The sequence below is a fragment of the Chionomys nivalis genome, chromosome 7 (genome assembly GCF_950005125.1).
Source record: "Chionomys nivalis chromosome 7, mChiNiv1.1, whole genome shotgun sequence".
NCBI classification, from domain to species: domain Eukaryota; kingdom Metazoa; phylum Chordata; class Mammalia; order Rodentia; family Cricetidae; genus Chionomys; species Chionomys nivalis.
Window position 1 is genome coordinate 13,825,656 of NC_080092.1, and position 24,846 is coordinate 13,850,501.

A 24,846-nucleotide genomic window follows, 5' to 3' on the forward strand; every position below is an offset into this window, starting at 1 on the left:
TGAAGTGCTCTCCACCTCTCCCAACCCATTCAGTACTTCTGGCTTCTGTCCCAGTGGTCTGAAGCAGTAATCGTGCTGGACCTACTTACGTGTGCCGGATAAGCACATCTCTTTTCCTAGAGGAACACTGGCATCTAATTGAGACATCTTCCCAGGTCCTAGGAGTGATGTTAACAAGAAGCCCTAAGGTATTTCCCTTTAGGGCCCTTTGGCTACCAGAAGTAACTGAATTACTCCTAGCTACTTGTCCTTTGTAACCCAAAGATGCCCTAAGAATCAGGCTGCAAGGAGAACGTACATAGCAAAGGGAAACCAAAAAGAAGTCCCTGGGATGTTCTGCACTCTGGATATTGTATGAGAGATTGGGTGACATTTGCCCCAGGACCCAGAAAGCCTGAGCCTAGCTCAGTAGGGCCTACAGGTACTTAGTCATGTTTCTGGGAAATCATTCATGCTCTAGAAGTCAGCAAGCTAAAGAGAGGCCATTGAACTCAAGATGCCGTGTGGGGACACCTGTCCAAATGTGGCAGACATCACATTCTGGCAACACTGGAGCAGAATCTGGCATCTGAGCACTCCAAGAGAAGCAGTGGGGTTGAACCCGCTGACAGGGTGGTTGAAGTTACTGCTAACTCTATAGCCTCCTCGGTGAGTCAGGCATTATGAAGACAAGAAGATAGACACGGGGCAAGATGGATCATTCATCCAGAAGCCTGACTAGACGGACATCAGTAGGTGAGCTTCGTGTTGAGTCAGAGGAATGGCCAGGGTGGATCCAGGACAAACCCTGCAGCATCTCTGGTCACTATGGGTCATCCTTAGTGCAGGAGGAACCCTGCAGATCACACAGCAGGAGACTCTGGATCACCCCAGGTTGTTGGCTGAGCCCTGATCTATGCTAGTGTAATATGGGCCAGAAGATAGAACCCTGGTGAGTGGTTAGACAACAGACAGCTTGTCAGAGTCAAGAAGGGCAGGGACACTTCTGCAGGGACAGAAGCCACAGATCAACCTGAGTCTTAAGCAGATGGGACCCCACGCTGTTCTGGGATTTGGGGACATAGTAGTAAAGTAAAAAGGACCTAGTTTGGGTATTGGTGCCTAGTCTTCCTCGGGAAGTGGAGAAAGGAGGGTCACACATACAAAGTTGGCCTGGGCTAGGAAATAAGTTCAAGGCCAGCGTGAGCAATAGGCTTTGTCTCAGAAAGTAGAGGGGTGAGACATGATTAGTGCCTGTAACCACATCACTTGCACTAAGGCAGAAGCAGGCAGATCTCTAAGTTTGAAGCCAGCCAGGACTAAAATGTGAGATTCTGTGTGTGTGTGTGGGGGGGGGCTGTGGAACACACCTATGCTTGCCAACACTTGGGAGGTAGAGATAGGAAGATCAGGACCATCCTCAGTTACATAGTGGTTTGAGGACAATCCAAATCATACAAAGACCCTGTCTCCATAAAAAACAAAAAGGTGTAATCATAAAGGTGCACTCTGCAGATATAATTCAGTGAGAGTGCTTGCTTAGCACATATGAAACCCTAAGCCTAGTGAGAGACTCAGAAGCTATTAGAGTAAAAAATCCCCAATGGATGAGTCCCCAGGAATCTTCATGTGCTTAGGTATGACTGGCAGCTCAGCCAGTCTGGTCTAAAACTTAAGTTTCTCTGACTTCCATAAGTGAATATGACATAAACATTAACCTCACGGTAAACATAAATGGAGGTTCCTGGCTAAAAGTCCTACTGTGTTCTGGGTTTCTTCTAGGTTCCAAAATGCCAGCAAGTTCAGGGCAGATATGTCTAGGCAGCTGCCCTGGGTTCTACCCAGGTTGTAAAGCTCCTTCCTGGTTCACCAATAGTGGTTGTGCCCTGGGATGATTAGAAAGGCCAATGTCAATTTAAATTTGCAGAAGCCAAGCTCCATTTATGCTGATATTTTATTTTGTTTTGTTTTTTGGTTTTTTTTGAGACAAGGTTTCTCCGTGTCCTGGAACTAGCTCAACAGGCTGGCCTTGAACTCACAGATATCCACTGCCTCTGCCTCAGAAGTGCTGGGATTAAGATGTGCAACACTACCTCCTGGCTTTGTTTTGTTTGAGACAGTTTCTCTGTGTAACAGCCCTAGCTGTCCTGGAACTCACTTTGTAGAACAGGCTGGTCTCAACTCACACAGATCTGCCTGCCTCTGCCTCCAAGTTGTTTGTTTCTAAAATTTATTTATTATGTATGTAGTGTTCTGCTGCATCTATGCCTGTAGGCCAGAAGAGGGCGCCAGATTTCATTACAGATAGTTGTGAGCCACCATGTGGTTACTGGGAATTGAACTCAAGACCTCTGGAAGAACAGCCAGTACTCTTAATCCCAAAGTCATCTCTCTAGCCACCCTATTTATGCTGTTTTTAGTAGAGAATTGACCAACACTGGAAGATAAGAGTGAATTCAGGAGTCAGCCGGAGAAAGGATCTGCCTTAGGTAGTTCTGGTTGTTGCAGGACCAAGAGTTGGCAAGTCCCAGTGGCCACTCCCTCTGTATCCCCTACCATCAGAGGTACAGTGAGGAGCCTGCTAGGGGTAACTTCGGGAATTATCCTCTAGGTATTAGGCTCTTTACAAGAAATTCTTGGGCAGCTCTTTCTGGAATGTTTTTCTTTCTTTTTTTTTTTTTTTTTCAAGACAGGGTTTCTCTGTGTGTTCTAGAACTCACTTTGTAGACCAGGCTGACCTTGAACTCGTGCTGGGATTAAAGGCGTGTGCTACCACCTTCCAGAGTGGAATGTTTCTATTAACAACTCATTTTAACTGTGTGATCCCTTTCCACTATATCCCAAATGGGGAACTGTCTTTCTGGGGTTCAGTGTCTTCAGAATCTTCCACTGGGGTTGACTAGATCATGTTTAATTGGAAACCAAGTTGCGGAGCCGCAAGGCTGTGGTGATGTCCTCCTCATTTCCAGCTTCTCCTAGGGCCTTGCTGGTACCAATCAAATGCCCGTGGTTTGCTGCTCTGGTGATACCCGTCAGTACTTCCGGAGCCACCCCAAGTCTTAAGAACTTCTTCAGCCCTTCAGACTGACTTTTGAGTCACACTTGCCCTCTGGCTTTTGCCTATTCTCTTCCCTGCTTTGGTGTTGTGTGCTGGCTTCTCCTGGGGCTGTTCCTCCTCCCACTCTCTAAGGCTCTGAATATTTCATCCTTGAACACACTACACAGCGGCTCCTCTCACACATAGGATGTGCATCCCAGTGGTAAGAGCACTGCGCTGGAGATTTGTGATATCCACACCAATACTTCCCCCTCTGCCCATTTGCCAACCTCACCTGAGGATCACTTTGGCCCTCTTGGGCTGTATTCAGGGCACAAGTCCTGCCAGTAAGGGGTTGTTTGGAGGTCACTGGGACCTTGCCTTTAGAAATGACTCTCAGTAGAGCTACCTACTTCAGGATTCAAACTTTGCCCAGGAAGTAGCCCATCCCAGAGGGGCAATTCTGGGGGCCTCAGGATGGCACAACCTGATTAAGGCAGAGAACCAAGGGTCTCCCATGGTCTGTACTTAAATGACCAATGTCACCTCCCTAGAAACCTTAGGGAAACAAAGGCCAGGCCCATAACCACCCACCCTGCCACCCCTGTGGAGAAAGGAGCCAGCCTCTGTGTGCGGTAACAGCTTTAATCTGTCATGGCTGACACATGGGACAGGATCCTGCTGGTCTCCCATCCTTCCATGCCCTGGAGAAAGAGCTACTTCTCAGGGAGCTGAAGCAGAAGCTGTGAGCAAGTTGGTAATTGGTGTGTTTCCCAGTGTCTCCTGTAGACCTGTGTTTACAGTGAGAACTGCAGGGCAGACAGCAGAGAAGGCCACAAGCCCTTACACAGGACTTGGACCTGGGCAAAGAAAGGCAGGGCTCCAGTACTGATATATTATACATATATATATATATATATATATATATTTCATATGTATACACAGATAGTTTTCTCTCTGGAAAGTATTAAAAAATTGATCAACCTTCAGTCTATAAAAAATACCTACTCTACATGATAGAAAAATCTCTCCTCCAAGTTTACACTGATTTACACACAAGGCTTTCCCCAAAATGTACAATACGAGGCAATATCTTAAACCGTAGTGTAGAAGGTAGGTGTGGGGGAGGGGTAGGCAGTGAAGGGATGCAGGGCAGCATGTGTGGGCTCAAGCTTACATACATTCACACTTGTGTGCACACTCATGCATGCGCACACACACACACATACACACTCACACAGTCTATGGTGTGGTCTCACACGGTGTGCCCAGACTCCAGGCTAGTGCTCAGGGTTCAGGCCTGAGCTGCACTTGGAGTGGTGCAAGGGCAAGCAGCAAGCCTTCCTCTGCCTCTGGGCCTGTGTAGAGCCTCGTCCACCTACCCACCAGCAAAATGACTCCTGGGGGACACCCAAGGATTTTAAGTCAAAAGCAGAGAAGGAAATTTTGTTCCAGAGGCCTAGACTACTGTCTGGGAAATGTCAACTTATCCCAAGGCAGTCAGTCGGTCAGCCTGAGAAGGTGTGGGTCCAGGAGCCAGGGTAGGCCACACCTGAGGAGAAGCAGCACCTGCACCTGGGGTGTTCACCAGTTCAGAAGTAAGTTCCACAGTCAGCAGGAACTAGCTGCCCCAGCCCCACGAGGACCAGAGCTGACGAGTGACTGTAGCGAGGGTCTGGCCAGAGAATGGCTGTGTGGCTTGGAGGCCCTGGGTCCAAAGGTGAATGGAAGCCCATCTGGTAGGAGAAGGCTTGAGCAGCACAAGGAGAATAGGTGGCCTGTGGCTACGGACCAGACCCAACAGGTGCCATTTTTGCCTGTCTTTCCAGAACTACCACGTCTATGTCCAACTTGTGGATCCTTAGCTTGCAAGTGGGAATGGCCAGGCTTGGGTGGCACCATGTCAACATGAGTGAGAGGCAGCAACTGAGGTGAGGGTTCATTTTCTACCTCTTCCTAACAGGCTGCATAGCAGGAAGAGGGGTATGCCAGAGCCATCGAGGGGCCCATCCCTGCCTGAGAGACTATCCCCACATATTTGTATTCTGCTGAGCAGACATGGGTGTTGCTGGCTAGGTGAGCTTGTGGTGGGAGGCCCTGGCTTCCTGATATCCAGGGAGCCCAGCTTCACTCCTCACCTGCTGTGGACTTCCCTTTCTTCCTCAGTACTGCCCTCTGCAGCCCTTATCTTTACTTTCCCAGTCCAGCTGCGCAAGGGCTCCCCGGTACAATCTCTAGGCTTGGTAAGCTATAGGACCTGCTGGTCGGCTTGGCCACTCTGGGGTGCTGTGGAGTCTATCCTCAGCTCAAACTGGGCTAAGATGTCCTACTTGACCTCTAGGATGGATGGGTTGGTCTCCAGGATGGCCACAATAATCCTGTCAATGTAGTCCTGCAGGCGGAAATTGATCTCCTCCTGCTTCTGGATCGCTTCCATGAGCTGCAGAAAAGCAGAGAGTCAGTAAAGAGAGACCAAGGGATGTGCGCAGAAAAACAGGCCTAGGGGTATACAAAGGCAGGAGAAGTCACCTCATCTCGGGAGACAGAGCTGATCTCTGCAGCCAACGACTCAGAAAAGGATGTGGAGAAGAGGCTCTTGGCACCCTGGATGCTGAGGGTGATGATCTGCCCATTTAGCTCATCATTTTGCTCCTTCAGGTTGCGGTTGTCCTAGGGGACATGGCAGTGTCACACTGGGCCACACCCCTTGCTGGGACAAGGACCTGCCAGGAAGGACCCCAGCTTGGTGCCCCCTCTCGTGCCAGCCTCCCAGAAGCCTCTGAGGGTAGGTGGAAAGGCAGAGCACACCTGCTTAAGCCTGCGGACCTCCTGCTCGAGCTCACTCTCCCGTGCACGGCTGTTATATTCCTGCAGGCCCAGGCTGCTGCTGCGACCCCGTCGTTGCTCCACCTCAAGTCTGAGGAGCTGCAGATGTTCTAGCTGCTTGCGGAGGTCCTCGATCAGCTATGAGGCAACCACAACCACTAGCTGGTCTGACCACCCTCTCCTGGGAGGGTGCTGACCTGTGCTCCAAGAGACTGCAAGGCTGCTGCATACTAGTGCCCACAGTGTCAGTAAACAAAAGGGGTTCCTGGCCTCCACCAGGGAGCCAGCAACATCAGACAATATGGGAACACGGGAAGGGACAAATGCCCTGCTCACCTCCTGAGTTGCTTCCTTGTCTCTCTGGAACTGGTGCCGCTCATGGCTCAACCTGTCCCCCATCTTCCTTTTATTCTCCTGTTCTTCACTGAGCCGCTGTGTCAACTCTTCAATCTCATCCAACATCTTCTGCTTCTCCTATAAAAATAGACACCAGCGTGGATGGGTAGTGGCACCGCTTTACTGGTACATGCAGCCTAACTCAATGGCCTATGCTCTAGACCATCCAGTGACATTGTGGTTCCCACTGTCCATGGTAGGACTGTCTGTGATTTACAATCATTCTGTCAAAGCTGCCCTGCCTTCGGGTCAGAGGACCTTCATATGACCATGATCTAGCCCAGTATTCATGGGGCACTTCTATCCTGTTCCTCCTCTGGTTTATAGGAGTCAGAGCCTAGGCAGGCTGGAAATATTTTGGTTTCAGACCTTCCCATAGGCACTCTATGAGGGTGCCTGGAGGGTGGCCTCTCAGTTAAAACTAGAAAAGAAGCTAACAGTACTGCCTCTGCCTGTTGGTGTGCAAGACTGTCTTCCCGCCAACTCAGACATGAGTAGACAGTGTGGGTTCTGGGCCTACAGATCCTAGGTCTGTGGGAGAGCGGAAATGCTGGGTGGGGCCAAATGTCTAACAGCAACTCCTTCATATTTGAGCACAGCAGGGCCAAGTGTTGCCAACCTGCCCCTGCCTCCCTTTCGGAAGGCCATGGCCACATGTCCTGGCTCCATATTGTGTGGATGTGTCAGGCAGAGGGTAGAGGACAGCATTTATTCTAGGCAGGACCTTTCCCACAAGTCCAAGCCAACAGCTTACCTCCTCCAGGCGCTCTATGTTGGCCTTCAGACAAGGTGTGCAGGACCGCAGCTCGCTGTTCTCCTCATCTAGCTGCTGCAACCTGGGACACAAGAATAGGTTAGGATCTGTTCCCCCTAACTCGTGCCTCCATAGGACAAGGAAAGCCTAGCTCTAGAGAAATACTCACTGGGAGCTGTTTTGTGAACCACAATAATCCCAAATGCCATGGCCAGTTCTTACTTCACTACCCAGCTTTTTTGTTGTCTGTTTTTGTCTTTTGAGATAGAGTATTATGAAGCCCAGTTTGGCCTCAGCCTTCCTGTGTAGACATGGATGCCCTGAATTACTGATCTTCTAGCTTCTATCTCTTAAATGCTGGGAGCACGGCGTGTGTTACCTTGCACTGACCACGATGGCTTTAAAGGCACTTTGGGTTTAGGAAATTTAGGTTTATAGAAAAGCTGTAGATGCTGGGTGGAGGTGGTGCACACCTTTAATCCCACCACTCGGGGAAGCAGGCAGATGTCTGTGAGTTCAAGGCCAGCCTGGTCTATAGAGCGAATTCTAGGATAGGCTCCAAAATTGCACAGAGAAACCCTGTCTCGAAAAACAAACAAATAAACAAACAAGAAAGAAAGAAAGAAAGAAAGAAAGAAAGAAAGAAAGAAAGAAAAGAAAGAAAGAAAAGAAAGGAAGAAAAGCAAGGCTGTGGACACTGTAGAGCCTCTGTTTTTCCTTGGTAGGTCATCACAACCCATACCCATGTATGGGTAATCAAATCAATGCACACATTCCACTAAGCCCTAGGACTTTACACATTATCCTTATGTCTTTTATATTCCTATCCCATGGTCTGTGTTTCACCCAGATTATCATATTGTGGTAGTCTTGGACATATATTCTGCAGGATGTGCCTCAAACTAGTTTTTGGTATTTAGACTTTAGGGGATGTGCTTAGGAAAATTTTTTCTATAGTGAGGTCCTTGTCACACTCCCCTGTCACCCAGTACTATCATAGGTCACTTGATTAAGCTGTGTCTGCTAGGTTTATCTCTGCTGGTCCCTTAGTTTACACCCCAAGAGAAGGACCCTACACAAGCTCCTGGAGGGGTGTATGCAGACACTATTTGGTATTTCTCTGGAAGCTAAGCTGGAAGCAAGACTCTTGTCTTCTATCTACAGACTGACTGTGTGGCTGGGGACTCCTGCCCATCTCTTTACACCATGGCTATCCTCCCATGGGATTGACACCATTGCCATTTGCAGCTCTGGTCACTGGAAGATCTTTCAGTTGGCTCCAGTATCCCTATGGCACAATTCCAGTGTGTAAGTGTATACGGGTATTTTGGTTATCAGTTTCTCCTGGAGTGTGACTATTAATGTACCAAACACCCATGGTGTCAGTTCCAAGGGAACACAAATGTCATTCTACCAAATTCTCTTAAAATAAAAGCTGATGTTTTGGGAGTAGGGGCATGAGATGTCTTTCGTAGGCTGGCCTTATGTTCAACTGAACCTGAGTTTAATACCAAGAACCCACATGGTAGGCAACAACCAGTTCCTACAAGTTGTCCTCTTCACTTTCCCACTGTACATGCATACACAAACACATAATAAATTAAAAAGGAAGCTTTCAGCATCTTTCCAGATGAGTCACTAAGCTTCTCCTTCTGCCTCCCAGGTAGACTGGATTTCTACTGTCTGCTCCGCAGCTTTGCTCACCTGGCCTGCAGGTTCTCGATCTCAATGCTCTTCTCACGCTCCATCTTACACAGTAGCTCCTTCTGCTTCCTGGTTTCTTCCAGGACCCTTTCCTGGGCTCTGAGTTCCTGTTCCTTCAGCTGCTCTTCCAGAGCATTGGCTCTAAGGGCAAAGGGGGGGAGATATGCATATCTGTAAGGTAGACCGTTTGTTCTGAGCCATTGTGCACTGACCAGGTAGCAGCTGTCCCAGGGAGGCCACCACAAACTCAGACAAGCGAGGCCTGAAAGAAAGAGCCAGAAAGTGCTGGGGTCTGAGGGCCACAGCGTCCTGTAGAAAGCAAGTGTGGCAGCAAGCCCGCACTGCTGAGGCAAGTGCAGACTTCAGTGGCAGCACAGTCAGAGTGTGGGGCACCTGGTGCACGTGGGCCCTAAAGGCTGTGATGGAGTTGTGCCTAGAGAAGGGTTCACCTGGTACACCTGGTGCACGTGGGCCCTAAAGGCTGTGATGGAGTTGTGCCTAGAGAAGGGTTCACCTGGTACACCTGGTGCACGTGGGCCCTGAAGGCTGTGATGGAGTTGTGCCTAGAGAAGGGTTCACCTGGTGCACGTGGGCCCTAAAGGCTGTGATGGAGTTGTGCCTAGAGAAGGGTTCACCTGGTACACCTGGTGCACGTGGGCCCTAAAGGCTGTGATGGAGTTGTGCCTAGAGAAGGGTTCACCTGGGACACCTGGTGCACGTGGGCCCTAAAGGCTGTGATGGAGTTGTGCCTAGAGAAGGGTTCGCTCTGCACCGAGTCCCCTCCAGAATCACTTAAAGAAGAGCCCTGCTTAGGCTTGAGGTTCTGGCCTCTTCCCCAGCTTCCCGCAGAAGACAGAGATAGCCATGGGAAGTACTGCCAGCCCCTCCCGCAGCTGTGAAAAAGCCACAGCCCCAGTGCGCACACCTTAGCTCCTTTCTGGTGTATGAGAAAATAAGAATGGCATGCTAAGGGGAGAACAGACTAAAAAACAACTCTTAAAGCCGGGTGTAGTGATGCACACCTTTAATCCCAACAGAGACAGGCAGATCCTTGAGTTCAAGGCCAGTGTGGTCTAGAGAGCAAGTTCCAGGACAGCCAGGGATACACAGAGAAACCTTGTCTCAAAACAACAACAAAACCCCAACTCTTAGAAATGTCAGGGGTGCGACTCAGAAGTAGAGTGCCTGCTTGGTATACACAGACCCCGGGCTGACTCCAGCGAGGGGCAGAGTGACACGCTCAGAGATTAGGAAAATGAAGACTAAATTTTGAGGGTATCTACTATGACCAAAGGAAGTTAAGGCTGATGAGAAAAGAAGAGACTATAGACAGAGCTTTAGGATTCCCCTGAAGGGCTGGCAAGATGGCCTGGCAGCTAAAGGTGCTTGCCATCAAGCCTAACTACCTGAACTTGAGTCCCAGAAACAACAGGGTGGAAAGAAAGGACCAACTGCCTCAGTCTACACACACACATACACACACACACACACACACACACTCCTCTGCATTAAAAACTGACAATCAATGCTCAGCACAGAAACCACTTGGTCACTTGGAGACAGGCAGGGAATGTGAAGAACAGCAGCACGGGCTCCATCTAGGAAGCTCAGCTGCATTCAGAGCATGTCTCCAGGGCTCCACCTCCTAAGTGCTGGGATTACAACCCCAGACTTGGCTCCTTTTCCTTTCTTTTTTAAAGATTTATGTGCATGTGTGTTCTGCTTGCATGTATGCAAGTGTGCACATGTGTGCCTTGTGCCCACGAGGTAAGACATGCTGGCACTGGAGTCATAAACAGCTGTGAGCTGCTGCGCAGGTGCTGGGAACTGAACTCAAGTCCTCTGCATGAGGAGCAAGTGCAGAATCTCCAACTTCTTGGTTTCTTTTCATTTCTTCTCCCTCCCTCTCCTTTTTTTTTTAATATTTATTTATTGTGTATACAATATTCTGTCTGTGTGTATGCCTGCAGGCCAGAAGAAGGCACCAGACCCCATTACAGATGGTTGTAAACCACCATGTGGTTGCTGGGAATTGAACTCAGTACCTTTGGAAGAGCAGGCAATGCTCTTACCTCTGAGCCATCTCTCCAGCTCCCCCCTCCCCCACCTCCTTGTTTTTTGAAACAGGGTGTCACTCTGTAGCTCAGGCTGGTTTCGACTTACCATCTTTCTGCCTCTTCTCTTCTGCTCTACACAGACAGCAATGACACCTCATTTCTCCTTGCCCACATGAGGAAACCACACAACTGGTCTTCCTGTTTAGTTTACTTTGTGGCTAAGCCACTTGAAAAGGCTGAGGTCTGCAGAGGTCAAGCCCTGCACAGGCCCCCCCTACCTGTTCCTCTAGGACATCACTCTGCCCTCAGCCGCATGGCCCCTACTGCTGTCCTCTGACCCTGGACAACCATGTAAGCTGCGCTGACTCGATTTCCTCATCTGCCTCCCACAGCTACTGAAGGGGAGCAAGAGCCTCGAGAGCCTCGAGACAGGACCAATGCCAAGGCTGGAGTGTTTCCCTCAGGGCAGGCTCTCAGAGTCATCAGAGGTTCCGGTGCGTGAACCGGACCAATGGCTTAAGAAACTGAGTTTCAGGACAGTCAAGGATACACAGAGAAACCCTGTCTCAAAAAACCAAACCAAAGCAAAACCAAGGAAAGCCAGGACACGGATGTATGAAGGCTCTGGGTGAGCGATGTCCCCCACTCTGTGGCTCTGTCTTGACTCAGAGACGCATACAGCACATGCTCCACCGCTGAGCCACTCTCCACACGGACTGATTCACTGCTTAGCATTCGAAAGATTTATTTTATTTTTATTTTATGTGGGTGTTTTGACTGTATGAATATTTGTGGACCACATGTGTACAGTGTCTGTGGAGGCCAAGAGAAGTATTGGATCCCCTGGAACTGGATTAACAGACAGTTACAGGCTGCAACGCAAGTTCTGGGAATCAAACCTGATCCCCTTAGCTGCTGAGCCATCTCTCCAACACCTTGTTTAAAAATTTTAAATTCTGTGTGTGTGCACACGTGTGCATGAATGTGTTGTGTGTGCGTATGGAAGGAGAAGACAATTCGGTTGTTATCCCGTCCACTTTTGTGGCGCTCACTGATTAAGCTGTACTGGCTGTCTGCAAGCCCCAAGGATCCTCCTGTTTCTACCTCCCCAAGAGATGGCTCAGAGGTTAAGAGCACTAGTTGCTCTTCCAGAGCAGCCCCTCATTCCAGAGGCAACCATGTGGTGGCTCACAACTATCTGTAATAAGATCTGGTGCCCTCTTCTGTACAGAACACTTGTATACATAAAAAATAAATCTTAAAAAAAAAAGAAGGGCTGGAGAGATGGCTCAGAGGTTAGGAGCACTGCCTGTTCTTCCGAAGGTCCTGAGTTCAATTCCCAGCAACCACATGGTGGCTCACAACCATCTGTAATGAGATCTGGTGCAGAATACAGTATATATAATAAATAAATAAATCTTAAAAAAAAAAAAGAAGTGTATGCCCTCATGCCTAGCATTCACATGGATTGTGGACATAATCGAGGTCCCCATGTTTGCCAAGGCAAGCACTTAACTGACTGAGCTATCCCCCAGTACTATAACATAGCTTAGGTTGGTCTTGGACACACTATACAGTCAAGAATAACCTTGAACTCACAATACTCCTGTACTTCCCAAGTATCTGGAGTGTGCATATGCATCACAATGGCCAGTTCTCTGTTTTACATTGTACTTCTTCTGGAGGATAGAACTGTCTTGCTTGCACGCAGGCACGTAGTACCCTCGCTGTCTTTTGGGGCCCTACTGTCTATAATGGTGTGGCAGACTATTCAGGTCAGAGCTTCAGATCAACCTGCTGCAGTCCTCTGGCCATGCCTGGCACTCACCCGGCACCTGAGTAGACCGATGGTACTAAGTAAGGCCAGTTCTCTGCAGGATGCTGCTCGGTGAGGAAAAGCACACGGGATGAGGGTGATGCTATGGGGTGCCAGGCCACGGCCACACTCACCTGTGCACCAGCTGTAGGTTCTCCTGCCTCAGCCTGCCATGCTGCTCCCCGGCAGCTGCACTATCCTTCTCCAGCTCTGACACACGCCTCTCCAGGAAGACAACCTAGGCAAAGAGATAAATGCTTGAGGAACAAGCAGAAAGAGGAAGAAGCTGTGCCCCAAGGGGGCGTCTGGGAGCCAGTGTGGAAATTCCCATGCCCACCTGCTGAGCGGGAGTCAAGCTCATCCTTACAGACTATCTCAGAAACCCACAGCAGTGCAGCCCCGCACTGTGACAGGGTCACAGTCAACTAAACAGAACAAGACAAATGTCATTGAGAAATTCGAGCCCAAAGGGTACCAAGAGTACCTTCTGGTTTGTGCATGGGCCCATGAGGCTCACCCAGACACACAGATAAAACACACAGAGGCGGCCCAGATGTCTGGGGACAGTAGGGACAGAAAGGGCCATGTCTCAGTCTCTTCTTCCTTTAGCCTCAGAATACAATGTCAGACCCTGAAGATGCTGAGGAGAAGGGGACAGCAAAGATGAGGCTGGGAGCAGTGAGAGCTGAAGCACGGCAGAGAAGAGGCCTAGGAGAAACAGCAGCAGCCAAGGCAGGTTCAGCGGGGGCAGGTAGGGTGTCAAGACAAAGTGGGCACAGGTGACTGCAAGGCAGAGCACAGAGGGGCTCAGGTGGCTGGGTGCAGTGTGAGGAAAGGCAGGTGTACAGGCAAGTGAGGTGCAGTACAGAGGAAGTAAGGGGAGCTGGAAGATGGGTGAGATAAGGTGCAAGGGAAGGCAAACCCAGGCATAGATGCCTGGCAGGTACAGGAAGAACCATGTAGGGCCACCGCCGCCCCTACTAGACTCAGACTGGCCCTTAGCAAAGGAGCATGGCCACAGTGAGGCTCCAGGTCAGGCTGTGGCAATATACAAAAGGCAAGCCCATGGTGGAGTTTGAGATGAGAATGCACTAAGGGCTCAAGTACTGGAATAGCTGGTGTGATGGCCATTCTTGTTTGCCAGTCTGACTACATCTGAAATGAACTACAACCCAAGGAGTTGAGCACAACTGAGTCCCAGCCTAGGAGGGAGTCAGCAGTTAAACTTGGGATGGGGAAGTGTGGAAGGACCCTATTGGAGCTGAGGACTTGGGACCCTCAGGTTCTCAAGGATTTCTCACCCGAGGAAGTCATTCTTTCCACCTCAGCAGAAGAGGTACTCCCACCCCAACACTCTGAAATACTGTTGATTATGCCTTTGACTGAAGAAATTAATCCTTCCTTCACTGTCTGCTAAACCAGCAGTGATTTTGTCTCTAGGAGATGCCAGGCAACACAACACTGATGTCCCTCATGGCTGACCAATAGCTGCCTCTAGACCCATAACTAGACTTAAAGCTAAGCGGGCTCTAGAGGGGAGGTGGGAAGTGTAGTCCACGAGGAGGTGCACCACACTACTAAAGAGTTTAATGAATTTACTGATTCATTCAAGCACAAGTCTGGAGAATATGTGTGGGAATGGATTTTATTTATTTTTTTACTTTCAGAACAGGGTTTCTCTCTATAGCCATGACTGTCCTAAAACTAGCTCTATAGAGCAGGCTGGCCTCAAACTCACAGAGATCTGCATAGCTCTGCCTCCTGAGTGCTGGGTTTACGTGTGGGTCACTATCACCTGACAAGGGAATGGGTTTTAAGAGTATGGGATAATGGTGGAAGGAACATGAAACTAGATCAGGTTGAGGTTACTGACATGGGCCCACTGATGGAGATTCTCGGTTTAATATAGACGCTCCCACCACAGTTAAAAAAGGTGTCAAAAGTTTTTTTTGAATGGTTGGCTGAAACATCTGTCAATAGATGGCCCACTGACAAGGAGCTGGAGATGCTGGTACCCTTGGCTTAGTGTTGACAAAGGGACTTTTAGGCTCAGGGAAATGGCGATGCTAGAGTGGGCACACACTGGGAAGGCCCAGAAGACACGGCCTTCACTAGCTGTATAAGACAAAGAATGGTGAGGGGCACCAGCACATTTGAAGAGCTTTGTTGTCGCCCTTCTCCTTGTGCCAGACCTTAGCTTGGAGAATGAAATACAATGGGTTTAACTGGGCCCGGAAGTAGCAAGGGCCAGGTGGCAGCACTGAATTGCCAAAGGCAGGGTGATCTAGTTATTGTAATGGTCAGCACAAACAAAGGAACTTTTATGGTGGCATGACTCACATATGAACCTTTGGTACTTGCTAATCAGTCAAAATGTTCCTAGGCGGGGCTGGAGAGATGGCTCAGAGGTTAAGAGCATTGCCTGCTCTACCAAAGGTCCTGAGTTCAATTCCCAGCAACCACATGGTGGCTCACAACCATCTATAATGGGGTCTGGTGCCCTCTTCTGGCCTGCCGGCATACACACAGACAGAATATTGTATACATAATAAATAAATAAATATTTAAAAAAAAAATGTTCCTAGGCATGAAACAGATAAGAAGCCTACTGCGTTTTCGTTTGATCTGTATAAGCAGAAAAATTCTCAAAGGAAAGAAAGGCTATACTATATTGGATCATGGCAAAGGGGAATCTAGGCCTGTGAACGAATTGCCGGATTTGAGCCAGTTTGCAGATCCAAAACCCCTTGAATGAAGGGATGGTCAGGTCCCCTGAGGAAGGACCTTGATAAAATACATAAGAGTTTTACTGTTAGCCTTTCTCCAGTCCTTCCCCAGAGGGTCCTGCAGCCTCTTCCAAGGGTAACTGTACACTGGGGGAAAGGTAACAATCAGACTTTCTGGGGTCTGTTGGACATTGGTCTTGAGTTGATGCTGATTCCAGGAGACCCCAAGAAACATTGCTGGGCCTCCGGTTAGAGAAGGGGCTTATGGAGGTCAGGTGATTAATGGAGTTTTTCTATAGTCTGACTCACAGCAGGTCGAGGTCCTGGAATGATCCTGTGGTTATTATATGATCCAGCAGAGCCTTCAAACCCTTAAGCCAACAGGCTAAAAAAGGAAGGCGTTAGGAGGGATGATTGATCCAGATTACCAAGGGGAAACTGGATTGCTTCTCCACAATGGAGGTAAAAAAGATTATGTGTGGAGTGTGGGTGATTCTTTAGGGCATCTATCTCTTGGTACTACCATGTCCTAGGAATAAAATCAATGTGAAACTGTAACAGCCTAATCCAGACAGGATGACAAAGGACACAGACCCTTTAGGAATGAAGGTGTGGGCCACTCCTCCAGGAAAAGAGCCAAGATCTACTAAAGTTGCTTACTGAGGATGGAAGAAATACAGAATGGGTAGCTAAGGAAGGTAGTTATAAATCCTAGCTCAGGGCACATGTCCAATTGCAATAACAAGAATTATAATTAACGTTAGTGTTTCTATCCTATTTTGTTAAGAATGTGGTTATACAGATATTTATGTTTTCCTTCCTCAATTTCTGTTTCTTTACCATGAAATATAACATCAACTAGGAGGTGATGGCCCATGCCTTTAATCCCAGCATTTAGGAGGCAGAGGCAGGTGAGTCTCTGAGTTCGAGGCCTGTCTGGTCTACAAAGTGAGTTCCAGGACAGCCCTAGCTGCCCTGGAACTAACTCTGTAGACCACACTGGTCTCAAACTCCCAGAGATCTGCCTGTCTCTGCCTTCCAAGTGCTGGGATTAAAGGCACCACCACTGCCCCCAGCTGGGGACTTTTTTTCTTAATGAAAATGAAAGCATTTAAAGTGGGAAGACCCAAATTTAATCTGGGACACACCTTCTGCTGACAGCCTCTATAAGGACATGGAAGAAGAAAGCTTGTTCTTTGCCTGCTCGTTCCCAATCTCGCCTGCAGTCCATCCCTTCCCTGGCAGCAGAGCCCACTGTTTCAGGATTCTGGCTTATTCTAAGATCCAGCCTTGTGGTCTGAACTAACTACCGGATTTTTTGACCTTCCTTTGGTAGACGGCCATTGCTGGACTAGCTGGACCACAGACTAAACTATTCTAACAAGAGGGAGAGAATCCTAAGTTCTGTTTCCCTGCAAAACCCTCATGGCTGTTTTACAGTGTGAGCTCTCGGCTGCTGCTCCAGTGCCATGCCTGCCCGCTACGATGCCTCCTGCCACGATGGTGATGGGCTCCTTTCCCTCTGGAGCTGTAACCCAAATCAACCCTTTCTTCTGTACGTTGCCTTGGTCATGGTATCTTATCACAGTAAAAGTGTCAGGTCTAAAAGAAACTCAGGACAAATGGCTAACTGTGGTTCCTACTAGCATAGCAAAGTATCTGCGAGCCTCCAGGCTCCCTCGGTACCTGTGGCTCCTCTCAGCTCTCCACCCCGCCACACCCTACTCTAAAATTCTCCAGCTTTCCCTTCCCCCAGCTTTTCATTCCTATGTAACTCATTTTGGTCATGAGCTCTCTTGCCCTCTTGGCTTTCTCCAGGCCCCCTCTCTCATGCCTCTCTCTCTTCTCTCCCCCTCCGGAAATGGCCGGCTTTAGTCTGCTGGTCAAGTTCACTACTTCCTCTCCTGCTCTGGAGTCTTCCAAAGGCCTCTGGCTATGCTTCCCCCCTCATATCTACAATAAAAACCTCTCCTCAACCATTGGTGCAGTCAGATCCTTATTTCATTCCAGTAGGAAAATAACTAAGGCGGAAGCTGGTGTCGGGTGTGGGCTACTCCTGTCACAGGCCTGGCCATGTTGCTTTGGGGAAGAATGTCAGACACTGGGACTCAGAGAGGGTTGACTGCTACAGACGGATTTAACCACCCATCCTAGGAGGAGCTGGGAAGCCAGCAATGCTGAGAGCAATATGGACTATGGAGGCCCAGAAAGAGGGAAAGAATATTAGTAAGTGGGCTATAGACCATTCTTATGGTATTTTAAGAAAGAATGTGGCTGCCTTTAACCCATATCCTAAGAATCTGCCTGAAACTAAACTGAAAACTAATTAATTATTTTGGCAGAGGAGATTTCAAGATGGCTTAATACTGACTCCACTGTGTGGCTGTTAGCTATCACCTTTATGCAGGTCTATAGTGGGGCAAAAAGAAATACAAAATGTACAGTTTGAAAACAAAAAAAAAGAAAACCAGGAAACTTAACGTTAGAGCCAGGGTTTGTGCTGAAAGAGATAGAGAGGCCTGATGAGAAATGGAATAAAGGAGAGGTACCTCAGGGCAAGACCCACCCCCCCCAGCTGTGCTTCCAATTAACAAAAATGAAATGCCTGAAGACTTTTCTGCTACAAAGCAACAAGAAATGTGCCGTACTGGAGGGGACCAGGTTCCATCCCAACTCCATGTGGTTCTGGCTTTAGTCATGAAGAGTACATGACTGAAGGATTAGGGACTCTTGCTCCAAGGTTAAAGACCGCAGCTGAGGTCAAGCATGTGGCAGGGAAACTGAAAGTAAAGCCTTAGAGACCCTGGGATGTTGGAGATGCCAAAGCCATGAGATGTCTGCCCAGGAGAGCTGCATCCAGGAGGCAGAACCAGCCCAAGAGAGAGAAGTGTGTTGCAGTCAGGAAGGCTGGAAGGATCTAAGCCCTTTGACACTGGACATGGAACTACAGGATTTGGAGCTTGCCCTGCTAGACTTTGGTCTTGTTTTGGTTTAGTATTCCCCATTGTGCCCCTATTGTTCTATTCTGGAATGGTAATATATTCTATGCTATTGCATGCTAGAAATATGTGATTTCCTTTTTGTGTTTATACGGGTTATTATTAAGAGATTACAGATGGGCGGTGGTGGTGTATGCCTTTAATCTTAACACTCAGGAGGCAGAGGCGGACAGATGTTTGTGAATTTGAGGCCAGCCTGGTCTACATATCAAGTTCCAGGACAGTCAGGGCTACACAAAGAAACCCTGTGTGGAAAACAGAGGGAGAGGGAGAGGGAGAGGGAGAGGGAGAGGGAGAGGGAGAGAGAGAGAGAGAGAGAGAGAGGAGATAGAAGAAAGAGGGAAGATATTACCTTGAGGCTCAGAGAGTCTCTGAACTTTTAAATTGGGTTAAGACTATTAAAGATGATGGGATGTTTGAAGGCGGACTAAATGCATTTTGCATTATGGTATGGCCAAAAAATATGGTCCAAGGAGTGAATTGTGGTTTGAATGAGAATGGCCCCCATAGGCTTGTATATTTGAATAGTTGGTCCCCAGCTGAAGGAACTGTTTGGGAAGGATGGGGGGTGTGGTCTTGTTGAAGGAGGTGTATCCCTGATGCAGATGCTGAGTTTCCAAAAGCCCCACCCGCTTCCAGTTAGCTCATTCTGCCTCATGGTTGTGTCTCAAGATGTGAGTTCTTAGTTTCTGCTCCAGTATCACGCCAGCCTGCCTGCTGCCATGTTCCCACTCATCTGAGACTATAAATTCCAAGTAAACTATCTCTGGCGTCACTGGCTTGGTACTCCCCTGAAATGACTCACATAAAGGAACCTGGGACAATCTCACACAGTAACTAATGGCAATCTATTGAGATAGTTCACTGGGCCCTTGCTACCAAACCTCACAACTTGAGTTCTGTCCCTGGAACTCATATGGTTGAAGGAGAGAACCACCTATAACTGACACACATTAGCATATAACTAATACATGTATGTGTATTAGTGTAACAACACACATATACAACAATAAATACATATAAGTATAAAACAAAAAATTATGGCTCTTGTTTGGTTCTACTCCTTGTGGCTTGCTCTGCCCAAATGCTATGAAAGCATTTAAGGGAACCAAGGCTGAAAAAAGGATTTAAATAACCAGATGACACCACTGCCATTTTCACTGAGCTGTACCAACAATATTCCTCAAGTGCCAAGAAGAGACCATGTGCTCCCAAGCACCACCCACCACCTCACAGAGCACCAGGACAGGCCTCAGCTCCTATAGCATCCCTGTGACACTGCCTATCACCTCTTCTCAACTCTCAGCACACAGCACCTACCTTGTCGGCAATATCCTCCTCTGGGCACTCCACAGGCTCGGGGGGAGGGTCCTCCAGGGCATCCATGGTCAGAGTACCCGACTGGTGCAGATACCTACAGAAAAGAACCAATAGCAGAGGGAAGAATGGAAAAACCCAAAAGATAAACTCTTCAAACAAGAGTACTTCCAAGTCCCTCTGAAAGGCAGGCATCAGCCTCACGGAGCACATGCCATCCCCAGCTCCTGGGGGGCACTGTTCTCCTTATCGCTGCACCAAGAAGGGGTGTCCCTGGGCCAATCAGCATTACCAAGGGGCCGGGAACAAGCAGATTGTGCTCCGTAGCTTGAGCCCTCCCTGTACTCTTTGGAACCTGTCAGCTCAACCTTTCCCCCTGCCAGCAGAGGGGACAACAGGGTACTTTGGACCAAGGTGCAATAAAACACATCATTCCTCAGCATGATATGAAATAATCTCAAATCCACTAGAGGTTCATCAAATATTAATTTAGGATCTTGACTCCTGTATAGTATACCTACATGTGCCATGCGCCTCATTTTTTTCTTTTGATATGTTTTTTTTTTTTTTCCCTCAAGATAGGGTTTCTCTGTTTAACTGCCCTAACTATCCTGGAACTCATTTTGCAGACCAGGCTGGGCCCGAACTCATAGAGATCTGCCTGCCACTACCGCCCAGCCGAAATGAGGTCATCCTTGATATATATGTAACACAGACTGGCCTCAAACGTGAAATCTTCCTGCTTTAGCAGACTGATTCCTGTGGCCAGTTCTACATACATTTTATCTTTGTTCTGAGACACATCTCGCTGTGTTTGTTGGTTAGTCTGGATTTGCCATGTAGACCAGGATGGCCTCAAATTCTGAGATTCACTTGCCTCTGCTGGATTAAAGGTGTGCACCACCATAACCAACTTCTACTTCCATCTTTTTTTTTTTTTTTTTTTTTTTTTTTTTTTGGTTTTTCGAGACAGGGTTTCTCTGTGGTTTTGGAGCCTGTCCTGGAACTAGCTCTGTAGACCAGCTGGGATTAAAGGCGTGCGCCACCACCGCCCGGCCATTCCATCTTTTTTTAAAGATGTATTTATCTATTATATATAGTGTTCTGCCTGCATATATGCCTGTTGGCCAGAAGAGGGCACCAGATCTCATTACAGATGGTTGTGAGCCACCATGTGGTTGCTGGGAATTGAACTCAGGACCTTTGGAAGAGCAGGAAGTGCTCTTAACTGCTGAGTCATCTCTCCAGCCCCTTCTACCTATATTCTTAACACTTAGTTTCCAGTGTGCTCTCTGTGGTACTGAAAGTTAGGGGTCCTGGGGGCATTGTGAACCTCACAAGTCACTCAGGTCAAACCTTGAATCACAGGTGGAGCTCAGTACAGGATGAACTAGAGAACCCAGGTGCAGTCCTCTGGGGCACCACTGTCAAGCGGTCAAAGCTGCTGACTGGCTGGGGCAAACACTAACCCTGCAGTCTCAAGGAACCACAAGGATTTGTCATTTTGCTCTTGGCAGAGGCCACTCCTCAGCTGCAGCTGTCTGTACGAGTTTGCTTAGCTGTGCTAACTCTAATTTAGCAGCAGTTCATACGCCTGCCGTTCAGGGCATTGGGCAGAAGTGGCAGCAAAGCTGTGTGTCCCACACTTGGGGGCAGGCTCGAAACAGACCGGCGTGTCCTGAAGAGAGCACTCAAGCTCACCGAGCCTTCTCTTATGAAGTGGGAACAATCTGTAGGCAAGTAAGGGGTTTCAGTGAGTTTTTAACAAGAGTATTTATAGGCAGCTTTGGTTAGGATTCCACAGACTGAGGATTCAGCTGTGGCATTTCTCTTTATCAGTGAATGAAGCTGCTTCCTTTCTCACTAGCTGAGCTTGTACATTTCCTTTTCCTTTTTTTTTTCCCCTCATGAATATTTTAGGGGGAAAAGGAAGCAAACTCCTCTACCCTGGGAACATAAGAACACTGGGAGAGCCATTTACTTCTGGAGCCTGCTGTATGTTTCCTCAGATTCTCAAAAGGCTGCTTGCTGACCAGCACTGTGTTCTCAGACAGTCACTGCTTTTAAACAGGAACTTGACCTCAAATTCATGCCACTCCCTGGAAAGGAAACTGCCCACCCTAGACCCTAGAGGCCACCCTGTGCAGCGGCCAAGGCCTGGGCCTAGCTCAGGATAAGGGAACATGCTGTCCCTAAGCACCCAGGATGTGACCTCTTGGTAAAGCTGAGGTTGTCTGTTTGGGGAGTGTGGCTTATTTAATCCTCACCAAGAAGAGGAGTTCTTCCTTCAACTCCACTCAGGAATCCCCAGGAGGAGGGACTGCAGGTAACAAGAGGAACATGGGGCTCTGGGACTCCCCAGAACCATATTTTGCCCAAGGGGTAGAAATAATGTCCCTGCTGTGAATCCCACTGGGCCAGCTCTGTCCAGGTGCCTGAGGGAGAGGGCCATAAACAAGGACAGCCAGGTCACAGAGTCACAGCTGGACACTGCAAAGTCTTAGTGACAATGCATAAAGGCCCAGACATTCTGCAACATGAATTACGGGACAGCCATCCTGTGTTTCCTGAGAATTCTAGGAACAGAATTAAGGGCACGATGGCAGCGGATTAAAATCTGCACGTATGCTTTGACATTCTTCAGGTACACTGCAGGATGTACTTCTGATTCATAAATTAACTAGGAACATGAAGGCCAAGTTTCAATGCAAAAAAAAAAATATACACCTGACAAGAAAAACAAATTCTCAGAGACTATTTCAAAGGATCAAACTGCACTTGTCAGCCTTCTCAGGCCATGAGGTTCCTCTGACCCTTTGGAGAGATTTTCTCTAGACAAAAAGTCCGACAGCTGCCCCTGGCCATGTCAGGATCTTAGCAAGGGAGGCTGAGCTCTCTGATAGTTCCTCTGGCCACTGCTTGTTCGGGAGAATATGAGCAGGATGGCCAAGTCATTCCTGTGGAACTGTAGCTAAGTTTAGTTGGGTGGCTATGGCGTTTCTATGGGCTCAGTGTCCCTCTTGAAGAGGCAACAACCAGAGGCGGTCAAGTGCAGACACAGTCTGTTTCCCGCAGGCCCCAAGCTGTCAGGAAGCCTCTGCTCCAGAATGAGGGGATACAAAGGCACAGAAAGACAATTCTCCTGGAGCTGCTAGTAGCTAGCCTCTAGGTGAGGGGCTCCCCTTTACTTTGCTCCTCATAACTAGTGAGAAAGAGGGCTTGCAACAAGACTCATGAAATTTTTCTTTTTCTTTTTTACGTGGCTTTGGGAATTGAACCCAAGGCCCATACATGCTAGGCATACACCCTACATTCCCAGAACTTCTTAAAAAAATTGAGATACAGGCTAAGCTGAATCTCCTGCCTCAGCTTCCCAAGTAATTGTGAATACAGGCCTGCAGCACCAGAACGAAAAGTCTCTTTAAAAGCAAAGAAAACATCTTCAAAGCTTCCACAGAGAGGAAAGCCATGAAGAAACAAAGAAGTTAGATTTAGCAGCAACTCCAGTACCAAAGGCTGTGACCAATGACTACAGAAAAATCTAAGGAAAATTCACAACCTTGACCCAAACCAACCAAAGGACACTCCCACCCAAGGTCTCAAATTTTACCCCGTTCCTTCCCTTCTCAGGAAGCTCACAGAAAGATATGCAAAACAAAAAGAGGTAAGACAGGAGAAGGCTGGGGCAGGGAGCTGGCTGACCCAATCTCTGAAACACAATACACAGGGTGTGTGTGTGGGGGGGGGGGGCATGCAAGGACCCTAGTTGTAAAGCCAGGAGACACCCTGTACAAAACAGCAGGGATGCTCCCCCACGGCCCCAAGAGAGGGCTGGGCAGTGAGGACAGGCTGAGATTTGGAAGATAGCAAAGAGCATAGGGCAGCAACAGCTTGTCGTAGGGAGGAAACACACTACCACCTGAGGCTGGCCCAACGGAGGCTGTCAGTATCTTAGACCTGAACCCTCACTTCGTGAAGCCTCCAGGAGCCAACTGGAGGGCAGAAGCATAACTCACCTTTTATACCAGGAAGTCGACAGCAGCCAAATTCCAAAAAACAGAAGCTGGCCTTTAAAACTCTAGGTGGTGGTGGCGCATGTCTTTAATCCTAGCAATCGGGAGGCAGGGGCAAGTGGATCTCTGAGTTTAAGGCCAGCTTGGTCTACAGAGTGAATTCCAGGACAGACAGGGCTACACAGAGAAACCCTGTCTTGAAAAGCAAAATAAAACAAAACAAAAACCTAAAGCAAAAAAACCTAACGACTCTAGCGAAACTTATTCCCACCCTCTCTTCTCTCCATGTGAGTCACTAGGCAGGCAGCCGCCCAGTCTAAGAGACCGACTCCTAGAGCAGACAGACACAGAGACTGTGGCCCATTCCAGCCCTTACAGGGAGTATGAGAGGGCAGAGGGAACATCAGAAGCTACTATCAGCCCCAGGTCCAGGTCTAAACCCACGGCCCTAGAAATCCCTTCCACAACCTCTTCCTCCCCTCAACTGCTTTCTATCAAGCCATGAACTATAACTTGAAAGCTTGAATTAAAAAAAATCAGAAACTATGACTATGAGAACATTTCATAATTTTCACAAGTGATCGAGGCTCTGCCTACCTTGCCACCTTCCTGCTGGAGAGCCGCTTGGCTGGGCTGTGCAAAAACCAAACAAACAGGAAAATAGTGTCAGGGAGCAGACCGAAGGACAAGAGGAAACAGGAAGCTTGGGTTGGGGAGATAGCAGGGCACAGGCATGCAGCCCCTTGCCCCAGACAAGCCGCATGCACAGAATGCCCACTCTGCATGCACGACACCCTTTGCAAACGCCTTCACCAGGTCTCATCATTCCATTCCTATGACCTCAGAAGAAACCAAGCAGACTACAGTACCCAACCAAGCCCGATGCCTAAACCCACCAGCTGACAGCACCTGGGTTCGCATCACTGGCTACTGCCATGTCCCCAAATGCTTCTGAAGCCATTACCCCAGTTGACTGGCTATCACACAGGCCCTCCTATATGATAGCAAAGCCTGTAATCATTTTTGCTTGGGTCCTGACACTTCAAACTGCAAATATCTGTAGGGTGAGGATTTAGACACCCTTCCTGGAGCCACCCCAGAGCAATAACACACCAGCAATAACAGACCAGCTCCAGCAGCAAGAGCCGGCCCAACATGCCTCTTCCGGCTCTGGGGCCAATCAGAGCATGGCCTTCCTTCTGAATCTGTGGGCCCAAGGAAG

At 48.5% G+C, this 24,846-nt stretch overlaps 1 protein-coding gene across 4 annotated transcripts in view; it reads right to left on the reverse strand.

The window, feature by feature from the left end:
* Positions 1-3,652: 3,652 nt before the first annotated feature.
* Rab11fip3 (RAB11 family interacting protein 3) overlaps positions 3,653-24,846 on the reverse strand; it is a 75,650-nt gene continuing 54,456 nt past the window's right edge. For 2 of the 4 annotated variants that reach the window (XM_057774236.1, XM_057774235.1), the window contains 9 exons: positions 24,222-24,257; positions 19,615-19,708; positions 12,704-12,807; positions 8,697-8,837; positions 6,993-7,074; positions 6,179-6,316; positions 5,825-5,980; positions 5,546-5,686; positions 3,653-5,456 (listed from right to left, as the gene is read on the reverse strand). In XM_057774236.1, the coding sequence (XP_057630219.1) occupies positions 5,343-5,456; positions 5,546-5,686; positions 5,825-5,980; positions 6,179-6,316; positions 6,993-7,074; positions 8,697-8,837; positions 12,704-12,807; positions 19,615-19,708; positions 24,222-24,257 (1,006 nt within the window). In that variant the 3' untranslated portion in view covers positions 3,653-5,342. The remainder of the gene's footprint in view (positions 5,457-5,545; positions 5,687-5,824; positions 5,981-6,178; positions 6,317-6,992; positions 7,075-8,696; positions 8,838-12,703; positions 12,808-19,614; positions 19,709-24,221; positions 24,258-24,846) is intronic. The other 2 variants (XM_057774239.1, XM_057774238.1) reach the window with 1 other exon arrangement.